General features: G+C 34.7%; 1 protein-coding gene across 1 annotated transcript; it reads left to right on the forward strand.

Moving 5' to 3' along the window:
• The first annotated feature begins 9,621 nt into the window (after nt 1-9,621).
• Nucleotides 9,622-13,611, forward strand: LOC146923949 (mannose-1-phosphate guanylyltransferase 1). The gene is made up of 5 exons (XM_085709027.1): nt 9,622-9,792; nt 11,647-11,778; nt 12,055-12,117; nt 12,238-12,477; nt 12,575-13,611. The coding sequence occupies exons 2-5, from the start codon at nt 11,668-11,670 to the stop codon at nt 13,244-13,246; spliced, it is 1,086 nt and encodes a 361-aa protein (XP_085565153.1). The 5' UTR covers nt 9,622-9,792; nt 11,647-11,667; the 3' UTR covers nt 13,247-13,611.
• The last annotated feature ends 1,356 nt before the right edge of the window (nt 13,612-14,967 follow it).

Genomic DNA, 14,967 nt, shown 5'->3' on the forward strand with positions numbered 1-14,967 from the left:
GGCACTCACAGAATATTCTTTAACTTATCAATCTTTGAAAACTGTGAAAGGCCAAATAGTGGCTGATTTTATTGCTGATCATTCCATTGAAGAACCTGTGACTGGGGGCATCGAAACATTTCCATGGACATTGTATTTCGATGGGTCTAGTCATAAAAATGGTTCTGGAATAGGTATAGTTATTGTTTCACCAACAAATGAAGTAACCAAATATAAATTTCGAATTAGTCAATATTGTTCGAATAATGAGGCAGAATATGAAGCCTTAATAAATGGTTTAGAGATTTTGCTCGGACTGGGGGCAAAATGTTTAATTATTAGAGGTGATTCTGAATTAGTAATAAAGCAAATAACAAAAGAGTATAAATGCCTCAAAGAAACTTTGATAATGTATTACACTATAGTTAATGCATTACTTAAACATTTTGTTCAAATTGAAGTTCAACATGTTCCTAGAGCAGAAAATCAAGAAGCTAATGATTTAGCTCAATTGGCTTCTGGGTACAAACTTTCGAAGGAACAAGAGCAAGAGGTTATTGAAATTAAAACAAAGCGTAATTCGATGGACATTGTGCCTAACAAATTGTTAAGACCAAAACTTGGGGGCATGGAAACATCTCAAGGATACCTTCAGAGTGCAAAATTTTCTGAAATTTTGGTCATTAACAATTTGGATGATGATGATTGGCGAAAACCCATAGTCAATTTTTTGGAAAATCCAGATGGCACAACTTGTAGAAAAGTCAAATATAGAGCCTTGAGTTATGTGATAATAGGCAATGAATTATTTAAAAAGACTCCAGAAGGAGTTTTACTTAAATGCCTTAGTGAAGCAGAAGCATATTTGGCTGTATCGAATACTCATAGTGGTGCTTGTGGTACACATCAAGCAGGCCATAAAATAAAATGGCTTTTGTTTCGACAAGGTGTTTATTGGCCAACCATGTTAAAAGATTGCATAAACTTTGCTAAAGGTTGTAAAGAATGTCAAGAACATGCTGGAATTCAAAAAGTACCAGCTAGTGAATTACATTCAATAGTAAAACCTTGGCCATTCAGAGGATGGGCTTTAGATGTAATTGGGGAAATTAAACCTAAGTCATCCAAAGGCTACAAATATATTTTGGTTGGAATAGATTATTTCACTAAATGGATAGAAGCTGTTCCACTAAAAGATGTTACTCAAGATGAAGTTATAAACTTCATTCAAAAATTTATTGTTTATAGATTTGGCATACCAGAAACTATTACTACAGATCAAGGATCTGTATTCACTGGTCGAAAGATGGTAAAATTTGCTGAAGAAATGGGATATAAATTGTTGACTTCAACACCATATTATGCTCAGGCAAATGGTCAGGTAGAAGCAGCAAATAAGAATTTGATTACTATAATCAAAAGAAAAGCTAGCCAAAAGAAAAAACCCAAAGAATGGCATGAGTTTCTTTATGAAGCTTTATGGGCAGTTCGAATTTCTCCTAAAGAATCTATAAATACTACTCCTTTTCGATTAACATATGGCCATGATGCTGTATTGCCAACAGAAATCTTACTTCAATCTACTCGAATTCAAAGACAAATCGAAATTCCAACAAATCAATATTTGGATATGATGTTGGATGAATTAGTAGATATTGATGAAGAAAGATTGATGGCTTTAGAAGTGCTTACAAAGCAAAAAGAAAGAATAGCAAAAGCCTATAACAAAAGAGTTAAATCGAAATTATTCCTGCAAGGAGACTTAGTTTGGAAAGTCATTTTGCCTATGGATAAAAAGGATCGATGTTTAGGAAAATGGTCTCCTAGTTGGGAAGGACCATGGAAAATTCTAAGAGTTTTTTCGAATAATGCGTATGAGATCGAGGAACTACAAGAAGATCAGAGAATTCTACGCATAAACGGTAAATATTTGAAAAAATATAAACCGATGTTACAAGAAATTAAAATTACACAAGAGTAATTTGATTCGAAATAAAACTTGGCATTAATTTAAAAATGCCAACTGATGGGCAGGTTACATCGAAATGCTTAAAACGGAAAAACCATTACAAAAGAAAACACAAAGTACTTAAAGACAAAAAGCATTTAGAAATGGTTTTTCACCATTCAGTTACAATCCCAAAGCGATCGAGAAACCAGCGAATTTCTGTATCGAGACGACACCTGAAGCAAGCATTGACCAGGTAGTAGTCATGATCTGGCCCAGGTAGAAGTGAATACCAGCCTCCAATTCTCCCATCTCCTGCACAGTTGTGGTAGTTGTTGCAAAAATGACGCCTAGTAAGCCAAATAGGCATGGGCCTATTCCACCAAGGACAGCGAAATCGATAACTCGAAGTTCCTCCCAAAATGTCGCTTCGAAATTCTGCCAATCGATGTGTCCATGCAAGATCTTTGAAGTCTTCGAGGATGTTTTCTGGCATAGGCATGGAGAGCGCATTGATGAGAAGAAGGTAGTACCTTGCACTCAGAGAGCCAGTGGCATTGATAGCAGTAGTAAGGAGGCGTTTCATTTCTTCAACGTTTGGATTAGCATCCAACATGTGTTGAGTGCTTCGAAGAATACAGAACATGGCGTTGCCATGATTCCAGAGTCTAAGTTTAAAAGCAAACTTAGAATGAGCCACCATAGCATTGTTGTACCATTCATTGGGGTCGTAGAGGAAGTAGAGGACATCATTTCCAAAAGCCCTAGAAACTTCAGAATCCTCACTGATGCGCCAATGCCTGCTATTGGTATGGCGAAAAGCGAAAAGACCTTTCCTGCTTTGAGCAGCAATCTTTGCAGCAATCTTGACTAAAAGATCATCACTCAGATTATCAATGGTGGTCATGATGATTTAAGAAAGAAAAGCTTTGAGTAAGAAGGATTTTTTCAGACGAAGACGAAACAAAGAAAAAGAGTGATTTTTATAAAAGGGAAAATCATATTTATAATGGAGGGAAGTTGAAAGAAGTGGCTCAATCAAACGGTTCTTCTTGCTTTGAAGATGATGACACGTGGGAACAGTTATTCCGATGGCCAATGGTTACTTAACTTCGTAATCTGAGGGAAGTTTTAAAGGTTTTATTTTAAAAAGGATTAATTTGTGTTAAAAGGCCATTTATTTGTTTTATTTCTTTTCAACTTCCTAGGCAAGTTTAACTTGTTGGGTTAAACAAAAAGTTACTTTTTTGTTTCCTCATCATTAAAATGTCTTGGAAATTGTTCCAATCTTATTTGGATTTAAATAAAATTTAAATTCGATACAAGAAAATAAGAAAGGAATTTCGATGATTGAAAAGAAATTGTCGTTCGAAATAGAAAATGGTCCACAAATTGTTATAAAAACATTATAGACCAAGATATTCGATAAGGCTGAAATAAAATAAAAGTCTTAGAGAATAAAATGGAAACAGAACTAAATCTCAAATGATGAGATGAGTTTCTCAATTTGGCTTTTGTATTCATCCAATTGGGTATCGAGAGCATGGTTGTCATTTGCAAGTTGAGCAATGGTAGACTCTAGTTCCTTGGAGAGCTTGAATTTGTTAACAGCTTCATTGGCTTCTCGATTTCTGGCTTCATCCTTAGCCAAAATTTCAGCTTTCTGAGCTTCCAGTTCTTTAATCTTGGCATCGATGTCAACCACTTGCTGCTTCGCATTGTTTCTCTCTTGTTGAAGAATTCTAAATTTCTCTTGGAAGGATGACAGTTCGATCACAATTTGATCATGATGCGCTTTCTTCTCTGCCATTTGAGCTTGACCAGTTTTCCTCTTCTGGAAATTTTGATTAGCACTCTCCAACATTGGTTCAAGATAATTAAACAGGTTTCGAAACTTCCAACCAGTTGGGAGAGCACCAAGTTTTTCAAATAAACTCTTGATTTCAGCAAGAGCTCCAGCATCTTTTTCAATCAACTCTAGCAAGTTGGCTTCGATGATCTTCTTTTGAAATTCTGCTAGCAGGTTGTTCTTTGAAGTCTCAGAGGGATTTCCCTTGGATGAATCAGAAGTTTGGCCAGTGCTAGTTGAGAAAAGAGTATTACTCTTAGCTATCAAGGCAAAGGCATTGAAAGGATCATCTTTGGCCAATCGATCGATTTCTTCCAGATCGATCATAGGGGCATCTTGTTGAGCAATCATCTCTGCATCACCAGGAGCATCTTGTTGAGTAGTTATGTTTGTATCTTCAGTAGCAAAGTTCGATACATTATCTCCAAGGGTGGGTGCAGAATGAGATTGGTCATTGTTAAGTGATTCATCATTTACCAAGTCATCAGTGGGTGTTTCTGCCTGTTGTTGTTGAGGATGATCCACTTTAAGACCTTCTGGACTGCTAGCATCATCATGCTCATCCTCTTTGTCTTCAGCAATTGGTGAAGTGGTCTTCGAAGAAGGAAGAACTTGCCCATGTTGTGATGGATTAGTTTGTTCTTGTTCGATACCCTAAAAAGAATAAGATAGATGCTTAAAAAACAAGACATTTAGAGATATTTCGTATAAAATATGGTTTCGATAAAATACCTTCGAACCATTATCACCAACATGTGAATGAGCACTAGAATGAGAAGTCTTTCGACGACGTTTGAATGGTTTAGATGGTGAGATGGGGGGAGAACTTTCAGAAGCTTCCACTTCGACTTCCTTTTCTTGGACAAGTGATATTTGTTCTTGTTTTCTTTTCCTTCTTCCTTCAGTATGGACTTTGGGAAGTGTTACTTTGGAAGCTTCGATCTGTTCTTTAGTTATCTCCACCTCACTATCATCATCAGAGAGATCGACAGTTGCTTGTTCTTTCTTGCTCTTCGATCTAGAATGTCCTTTTGATGAAGTTGTTTTCACTTTGGATTCCTTTGATTTAGGAGGTTCCTTCGATGCAGCCTCAGATTTCTTCGATTCAACTTCTTTAGTTTGGGAAGCTTTCTTTTTCTTCTTGTCAGACTTGCTTTTCGAAGTGTTCTGGGCGCTGGCATCATCGAGCTTTGCTTCTCCTGGAGTTAAAGGCAAAGCTGAAATATGTGATTATACAGATAAGTACTATTTCTTTTAACAATAGTATTAATGTGTTTTAGCGAAAGAAAAAATCATACCCATGATACTGGGAGTTTCGATTCGAACTTGGGATAATTCATAGCCAAGTTCACCATTATATTGGTATAAATTGCATTTAGCATAGGTTACTAAATTATTTTGTGGGAATTTGAAATTATAAAGTAACCATTTTGGGTATGGTGGCCTGAAGGCCAAAGCAAGATTACAAGATGGAAGTCTTGCTAGTCTCATTTTCTTTTCTAAAACATAAAGATATTTATTGGGTGTTCCAGGGGGAAAAATTGTTTCTGAAATTTTCTCTCGAACTTTATCTCTCAGAGTTTGAGCAGCATAATATACTGTCCTCTTTGGATGTAAAGGGTCATATGTTGTTTGATAATATCTTTGAAATTGCTGAATTTCTTTAATGTGCGTACCTCTAGTCTTCTTGTCTTTGTTCTGCAAAGTGTGAAAAGTACTGGTCAGTTGAGGCAGCAATTCATCGGGATTCCCTCGATTGGATTGGCGCATGTAATAATTTTGCCACCATCGAAAGAATGCTTCAGAGCATGCAAATGATGTTGAGAAATATGTAGGCTCGAACACAGTTGTTCTCTTGGCTTGAATTATGGATTTCCACACAGGTTCGATCAGAGGAATTCTCCATTCACTTATACTTTTGAACAAGGAGCTGGGTTTTGATTGAACCATACCAAACTGTCTAGCTACATGGTTAGGTTGATAACCATATACTCCATAAGGGCTACCAGGTGTAAGTCTGCTAGATAGATAGGTAGGGGTCAAATAAGCTTCCCATATAGCATTGATTTCTGTTTTATTGGCTTTTTTCGAAGTAGTGGGAAAGTCCTCTTTGAACCAGTTAGGTCCATATTTCCTAGTGGTAAATGGTGCCATCATAGGGGTGAAAATGGGACAATCAAGCAGGGTTGTATAAGCATTTTCAAAAAGTTGTTGTGAAGACTTGTTCCCATCGGGGTGAAACATAGCTAAGCCTATACCTTCAGTGGTCTTGTCTGAGTATGCTGATGTGTAAGAGGAAGGTAGGATCGAAGCAAGTTTTGATCCAAAAATGGCTAAAAGCCATAGTTGAAACAACCATATGGGTCCTGATACAACTAAATTTCCACCAGTTTGGGGATAATCTCTAAGATTATTAGTTGTTTGGTTAAGGGTTTCATATAAAGAACCTAGAATCAGTTTGCTTAAACAGATATCTGTTCCTTCATGCAACTGACTAGCTAGACACATGAATTTCTTAGGGACTTGTACTGACCTCGAGCAAAAAACATGCATAGATAACCAGTAGGTCAAAAAAGCTACATGTTCATCTGCAGATACTTCAGCACATTCGGTATCATGGTTGTTAGCTATAAATAAACCATAGGCAGGGCTATCGAAATTTACTGAGTATTGAGAAGTGGTAACATCTGGATTAAAGGTGTATCCAGTTGGTTTTAAGCTAGTAAGACCAGCCACATCTAAAAGGGTAGGAGTGAGCATTCCACATTTCAAGTGAAGGCTGTTGTTCGATGGGTTCCAAAAATGTAAAGCAGCAAATATCAATTCATTATGGTATTTTGGACCATATCGAGATATTTGGATGAGATCAAAAATCCCTTTCTCCTTCCAGAACTGTCCCTTTTGTTTTTGAACTTTGTCTAACCAAGCAATATATTCTGGATAAGTTTTTGGTTCAGTCCTAATTTTGGATTTTACAAAACTTAGGTCAAAAGGACCTTTTGTGAAAATTAAAGGAGGTTGAGTTTCAATGCATGGGAAAAGAGAATTAATCTCTGGAGTTTCAGGTTCTAGAGAAATGGGGCCTAAAAATGCATGTGGAGTATCAGTACAAGGGATGATTACCTGGGTTTTCCAGATAGCTTTTTCAGCTTCATTGATCTCTGGTTCGTTCATAAAAGCAGGAGCAGCACTGGCGATTTCTTTAGTAAAATCAATGGGTTCTTCGCGATTCACATGAGAAGTTCCTGCTGCGTTCGTCATTGTTTAAGTATTTTTGTGAGAATTTGATGAATAGTTCGTGTGTAAAGATAGGAGTTGCAGAAAATTTAAAGTTTTTTCTTCGAGAGAACTTTTGGCGGAGAAGAGGAACAGTGAAAGTGAAAATGAAATGGTGAAAAGTGAAAAGAGTAAAGGTGAGTTTGCTTTTATATGGACCTTTGATCATGACACATGTCAAGATCTTATTTTAACAGTTTTACCATTAAAGTGTTGTCTTTTCCAATGATAGAGAACGTGGCCCACTAACTAAGATTGTGGGGTCAGTATTTAAAGGAAATTTGAATTAGTTTTTGAATTAAATACTGACATCATTCATTTCGATGGAGAATGTTAGTTTTTTTTCAAAAACGTCTTTTTCTCCTTCGGTGAAATCGAAAATGGCGTTTCTGGGGGGCAATTTGTTAGCCAATATATTTTACTAGCTGTAATAAATGTGGTCAAAGTATAGTTGACCTAGATTTAAAGAAGATTCGAACAGAGTGTTGTGTTGAAAGCAAATATGGGTTCGAAGATGCTAGAAGACTTCGATAAAGCAGTTTTCGAAGGTGGTTATCAACAGTTATTCTTTAAGTCAGTTTTTATTTTAAGTTTGTTTTCAAATAAGTAAAACTGTCGACTTGTGGCAGTTGTAGTTTGAATTTCAAAGAAGTGTAGTTATTTTTAGACTTAGTATAAATAGTAGTTTTTCATAGGAAAAACAGGTCACAATTCCGTCATACAAACTTATACTCAAAGTATCCGTATGGAAGCGAGAAACGAGTCACAAGTTGCAATGTATGAATCTGTGTACCAACCTTTGTTTAATCAATGCAATTTACCCTTTGTTCTTTAAGTGTTCTTGCACTTTACTTTATTAAGTTCGATTGAGTTCAAGTGGATTGAATTCGATTGTTTTTATCATATTTCTTATATTTTTGGCATCAAAAACGCAGAATTTCTAACAACAAGAACAAACACAATATGTCCTAAGATTTACTGGTTGATCTTGCAAGTTACCATTTGTAAACCAGCGGTTGTTTACGAAAATCCAACGTAAACAGGTTCATGATTCAAATCCACAACCTTGAGCATGCAGCAGTGTTAAAACTCTTAAGAAGTTTGCCGTCCACTTAAGTCTTACAATGCTCGAGAGATTAGTCTCTGCAGCTGCGTGCGGAGATACCCGATTTACATTAAAGAATATTAAACTAAACAACAAGAAAAGGAAAGTGGATTAAAAAAAAACAAGAAAAAGGAAAAGGAAATTTCGAGCACAAGTCTTTGTAGTTGTACTATTTCGTTTACGGTAGAGAGAGACTAGAGTGGCAAAAGAAGTCACAACATTTTGTGATATAACATGTGTAGTACTATCGTAATAGGCAAGTAAATAAAAGGTACAAATACAAGAAGTGGCCACAATCCGAAACAACGTAGAAAGCCTCACCGACACTTTTGCCCACAGAAAAATTCATGCATTTCAAAATCCACTAATAATTCATGAATGAATAAATTAATCGTACTACTTTTTTATTTTTGGTCGAAAATTAATCGTACTACTTTTAAAAGTATGCAATGTTTTACATGATAAGAAATTGTTCAATAAAAAAAGAAACTGTTCAATATTTTATAAATTCATTGAAATTCTCCTTATTTGCAAAAAAAAATAGGCACAAATAAAATATTTGTAAGGCAAACTTATTTACTATTTAAAATATTTAAAATTATTGTACATTGTCTACTAAATGTAATCGAAGGACCTAAACATAAATATTTTTCTTGGTAAATAGTTGAGTGCTTCAATTCACAAATTTAAATATCGAGAAATGAAAATATGTGATTCAAACTCCGATCTTTAGATATTATTGTTCTTCTAACTATCAATTGAACTCTATTTATAAGACATATTTTTTTAAAGAATATTTACAAGACAAATCTAAACATCAATTAATCTTTATTTTCAAATCCTTTTGATAGTCGGATAAGAGAAACATGATAAGATAAACTATTATTTCTTTCAAAAAAAAACTATTATATTATATCTCAATATAATATTCAATAAATTATAAATTAATTTGGTCATTATATCAATTGGTCACTATATCTTATCACATAATTTTTTTTACCATGAAATGAAGATTGAGTTAGAAATCAATCAAATGAGGTACCATTTTATTACATAGACGAAGTGACAATCATAGTTTAAAATTGACATAACAACTTCCATATTTTGAATTTGAATAAAGATGTTCGGTCTAACAATATCATCCTTGTAAGTCGTGGTACGTAGACCTTAGGAACTATAATTTTTTTTTGTTTGTGGTGGTCGGGGTATGAACCTTGGACCTATGCATCGTTCATACTAACTGAGCTAAGATCACGAGGACTATAATTTTTTTATTTACTTTTATATAATATAATTTAAGATATAAAAAGTCAAAATCTAAAAATAATAAATGAATACAAAAACAAAAGAAAAATAAAATAAAATTGTAGAGTAAATAAGTGGATAAATGAGAAAAGGTAGTTAGTAATATGGTTGGCGCGTGCGTGATGTATATATAAACACGAAGACATACGAGACGAAATTGCGGCATTGATTTTCTTCACAATCTTCTTCTTCTTCTTCTCTTCTCTTCTTCTAGATTCCGACTCGCCGTGTTGACTCGGTCCGGGTCGGGATTTAACCGCGCAAAACTCACTTCTCAATCTCGATTTTCAAATTCTCACACAGATCCAATCCAAATCCTCTACTACCGAGGTACATAATGGTTTTGTTTTTTCTGTTTATATGATCGTGATTATCGCAATGTAATTGCTGTTTAAATTCAATTTAGTGTTTTTCCCGCTATTTTTTTTTTGTTTTCTTTGTTGTAATCAATGTATGTGTGTGTTGTTTATGAATTTTGATTACGTAATCGTAATATTTGAGTTGGTGAATTTTTGTATTTTATTGAATTGTGTTGTGATCTAATTTCGATTTACTCAGATCTGGTTCTGTGTTGTGTTGCTGAAGTTTTATTGATTTATGATTTATTTTTTTACTTGTTGAGCAAATTTTTAGTTTGATCATGGATTTGGATTTACTACTGAAAAATTTGAACAAAGATACGTAATGATGAAATTAAACTAATGCGGAGCTTTTTTCATTTACTTAAAACTAGCTACACGGACACCTAACACAACACAGACACATACATCAGATCGACACCATAATTATTTGAGAAAATCACATAATGATCTCTCCGGTCTCAAATATAAGCTAAAAAAGTCAAACAAAGTTGATGTATTTTGTTAAATATTTGAACATGATACATCAACTTCGTTTGACTATTTTTTGCTTATATTTGTGAACGGAGTAGTATTTGAATGTAATCACATCCGTGGACGTCAGACACTGACACATGTCAGACACCTGACACACTCTTGATCTGAAGCGTCGTTGCTATATAATAAGCTAGTCACAATTATCTAGGAAAACTACAAATGCGGGTTTGAATCACACCGAGTTTGATGTAATCACGATGGCATCGTGATTTCGTTGAAAGTCTAAAGTGTAACCTGTGCCTGAATTACAGCGATTCACAGTGAGTTTAACTCGTTGAATTTATATTTTTGGTCATTCTCACTGTGAATTCAAACATGTATTAAGAAAAAACTTATATTTCCTTTTATCCTGATGTCAATGGTACTTTTTTTTTCTTTTCTAATTCATATAACCTCATTACATATTTTGTTTGATTTATGGTTTTTTCTCTCATATTTTTTTTCTTTCTTTCAAATACTTATGTCTGAGTAGGCAATTTGGTTTGTTGAAAAAAGATACTTTTTGGAAATTACATTTGCCTTGGCTCTGTTTGCATCCCAACATCTCAATTTGAAGTTTAATTGCTTCTCTTAGAGACCGGATTTTGATTGATTTCTAGTTTATGAAAATCTCTTAATCAAAAAAAGTTTTTGGTTCTTCACTTGTGAAAAACTTGTTAGAAGTTTATAGGTGTTTATGAATGAGTTAAATACGAAATCTTGCAAAAAAATTGAAGTACAAAAGTTAATTTCAACTTATACGAGAAGCTATTGGTTAAATACTTGCATTTATTTTACAAGATTCTTTTAATATTTCTTTTTCCATAAGTGTTTGTGAAGAAGTTTATTCAAAGTGACTCAAAGCAATGTGCTTTAGTTGAAGGATTTTCAAAGAAGGAAACAGATGCGTACTTTTAATCTGCGTGTAGAACACTGTATATTTACCTTACCATGTACCTTAATTGACACTTATGCCATTTATCGAGCAACCTGCGTCATATTTCAATCCTTTTTGGTCATTCTCATTGAAAGCTTGTGGCTTATTAGCTGGATTTTGTTTGTTTTTCATATCTAGCTAAACTTTAGTATTCATGAGGTGACACATAAATTGATTCGTGTCACGCTCGATAGTACACCCGTCTCTTCATGATCAACTTACTTGCCAGTTGTTTGCTTAAGTTCACTGTGCAAGTCCTTCTTTCTTTACCGGCATTGATATATATAGGATTTGGTGGAATCTATCTGCTCATATTTCAGATTACATTTTCTTGGCTTATCTTGATCTGCTTCTAATTTTATAATCTCTCAGGAAAACAAAGGACTTATCACAATGAAGGCATTGATTCTGGTTGGGGGGTTTGGAACTAGGTTGAGGCCATTGACACTCAGTGTCCCTAAGCCTCTTGTTGATTTTGCTAACAAACCCATGATTCTGCATCAGGTAAAACTATTTTAAACTATTTTCCCTATAAGTTTTATATCTGTTATGTTCTAGAATATATTTGGGATATGCTTTATTGTTGAATGCTTTCTAAACCCGGCATCTGATTCTGATGCTTTTCTTTCCACATAACACAGATTTGCGATTTCCTTTTTAAAATTAAATGACTTCTCATATTGTGAAGAACCACTTTTTTATTTGTGTAGAACCTGTCATGTATTTATGTGCATATTTTATTTCTATTTCCCTTAATATGGCAAAATTAAATGATTTCAGATAGAGGCTCTTAAGGCGACTGGAGTCACTGAAGTGGTACTGGCCATTAATTACCAACCAGAGGTAAGGAGGATCACACTCAATTCACGCCTCTTCTTAAAACACTGTTTTAGTAAATCCTTCAAAAACAAAATTGTGGCTCAAGTTTCTTTATTTTGACTTTGGCAATACTTCCTACTTCAGGTTATGTTGAATTTCTTGAAGGATTTTGAAGCAAAGCTTGGCATTACGATTAGTTGTTCGCAAGAAACTGAACCATTAGGAACTGCAGGCCCCCTTGCTCTTGCTAGGGACAAGCTGATAGATGACTCTGGAGAGCCATTTTTTGTTCTTAACAGTGATGTTATAAGTGACTACCCACTTAAAGAAATGATTGAATTCCACAAATCCCATGGAGGGGAAGCTTCCATAATGGTAACAAAGGTAAGTCAATAAAATAATAATTGCAAACATGTGAGACTAATATACAATGTAATAGTTAGAGCATCTAATTATATCATTTTTTCGTCTACTTGTGTAGGTTGATGAGCCATCAAAATATGGTGTGGTTGTTATGGAGGAGACAACAGGGCAGGTTGAGAAATTTGTTGAAAAACCAAAGTTGTTTGTTGGTAACAAAATCAATGCTGGAATTTACCTATTGAACCCCTCTGTTTTGGATCGAATTGAACTGAGGCCCACTTCTATCGAAAAAGAAATTTTTCCAAAGATCGCTGCAGAGAAAAAGCTATATGCAATGGTCCTGCCTGGATTCTGGATGGACATCGGACAACCGAGGGACTATATCACTGGCTTGAGGCTTTACCTGGACTCACTGAGGAAGAAGTCTTCTTCTAAGTTGGCCGGTGGCTCTAACATTGTGGGGAATGTTATTGTGGACGAAACAGCAAAAATTGGCGAGGGATGTCTCATTGGACCTGATGTCGCTATCGGTCCTGGCTGCATTGTTGAGTCTGGTGTTAGGCTTTCGCGCTGCACAGTAATGCGAGGAGTCCGGATCAAGAAACATGCTTGCATTTCCAGTAGTATTATTGGGTGGCATTCCACTGTCGGGCAATGGGCTCGAGTGGAGAATATGACTATCCTTGGAGAAGATGTTCATGTTTGTGATGAGATTTACAGCAATGGTGGTGTGGTTTTGCCCCACAAGGAGATTAAGACAAATATTCTGAAGCCAGAGATTGTCATGTGAGGTCTATGTTGCTCAGCATGTGGTAAGGAGGAGGTAGTGACTTATTGAGTCCGAAAATGTTTGTTCTTTTCAATTAATTTTTTCTTCATCCCATTGCGTTCCTTTCTCCCTACAGTGTACAAGTCAGTTTTGGATTAGATTGAGTGATGCCATTACAATGTTGAAAGGTAATAATCCTTGTAAAGGGCATCAGTTTGGTCTTTTGTGCAAAAGTTGTGTAATTTTAAGTTATGTATAGAAATAAATTATCAATTAGTTGTTTCCCTCAAGTCTTTGCAACTCATTAGCAAGATGGCAAGAATGTAGTTCTATTTACTTTAATTGGGCAATATAATATAATTCATGAATGGTTGTTTGATAAATAATGATTGGTGTTGGGTGAAGTATTAGAAGGATACAAGAAATATTAAATATGTGATTTTATTGATGAAAGGATGATACCTTAATACAAGCTGTTGCTGGTACTCTCAGAATTTAAAATCCTGAGATCTCTCTCACCAAGACCATTATCAACTGTCCAGTATTCTCTTACCCTCTTTTGATAGCCTATAATTTGATAAATTAAGGACTGTTTTTTTTTTTTTTGTTTGGAATTTAATTACAAAATTGTCATTTTATTTTCAGTAATTAAAACTCAGCTTAGTTACAGTAACTTCCTCAACTAACAAAAACTCAACCTAATACAGAAACTAGCCATTAGACTTTCTACATTAACATGATGTCTCTTGGAAAATTTAAGTGACTTGTAGCAATAATCTTGCAGTGATCACATCTCTATCCAATATTTTAATGGCTTAATTAGATTTTTGGTCCTTAATTTGACAGAAATGACCAAAGTGGGGTAATCAGTGTAGCAATAATCTTATTTGAATTTTATGGTTGAATGATGTAGGCTTGCCAAGAATGAGACAATTAGATGAGTTGGTGTCCTTGTTACGACACTTACTTGTTTGAATATTTCCATGTTATGTTATGGGTTGATGATAACCTCACTATATAAACCTTTCCATATGGGTCCCGTCCAGCGTGGATGGATGTTTAGAGAGGAACTTTCTCCATCCCTCCTCACTTACATTTCTAAAAAAACAACATACAGCTCTAGAAGTATACTTTCATACGGTATAATTTGTTCGAAAGTGTACTTTAGACAACAAAAAAAATTATATATGGTTTTCAATGTGTACTTTTATGAAGTGATTTTGGGTGAAAAAAGTTCATCTCGGGTGTTAATGAGTTACTTTTCCCTATTTCTAGTTACAACAAGACCATGTGATTGAGGGTCCATAAATAGAACATACATTGATACTTTCAACCACTAAGAAATAATTGGAGATAATGGATAGCGTAGCAAATGATAATGGATAGGTTGAATAGAATTTTATGTGGATATTGTGGTGTACTACTATTGTGGTGTACTTGGTCAAATATCATTTTGCGACGCGGTTCTAATTAATCTTTAAAGTCGCAGGATATTAAATATAAACATCTCTCTCAGTTGTGTATCTTTAAATTGAACTACAAATATAATTAACCGGGTCTAATGTATGATCAACAATAATTTACATTATTCTTTTTCTTCTTTATCTTTACTTATCAATTCTATTATCATATTCTTACATCACATTTTCTCATGTGATAGTGGTACGGTTGGCAAATAATGCCTTATGGATGGCCCCAAACATTGATGTCTAATTGCCTCAGCATTATCACATTCTTACTTC

Source organism: Medicago sativa, chromosome 5 (genome assembly GCF_051527215.1).
Source record: "Medicago sativa cultivar Bolivia chromosome 5, Bolivia_mono, whole genome shotgun sequence".
NCBI classification, from domain to species: Eukaryota; Viridiplantae; Streptophyta; class Magnoliopsida; order Fabales; family Fabaceae; genus Medicago; species Medicago sativa.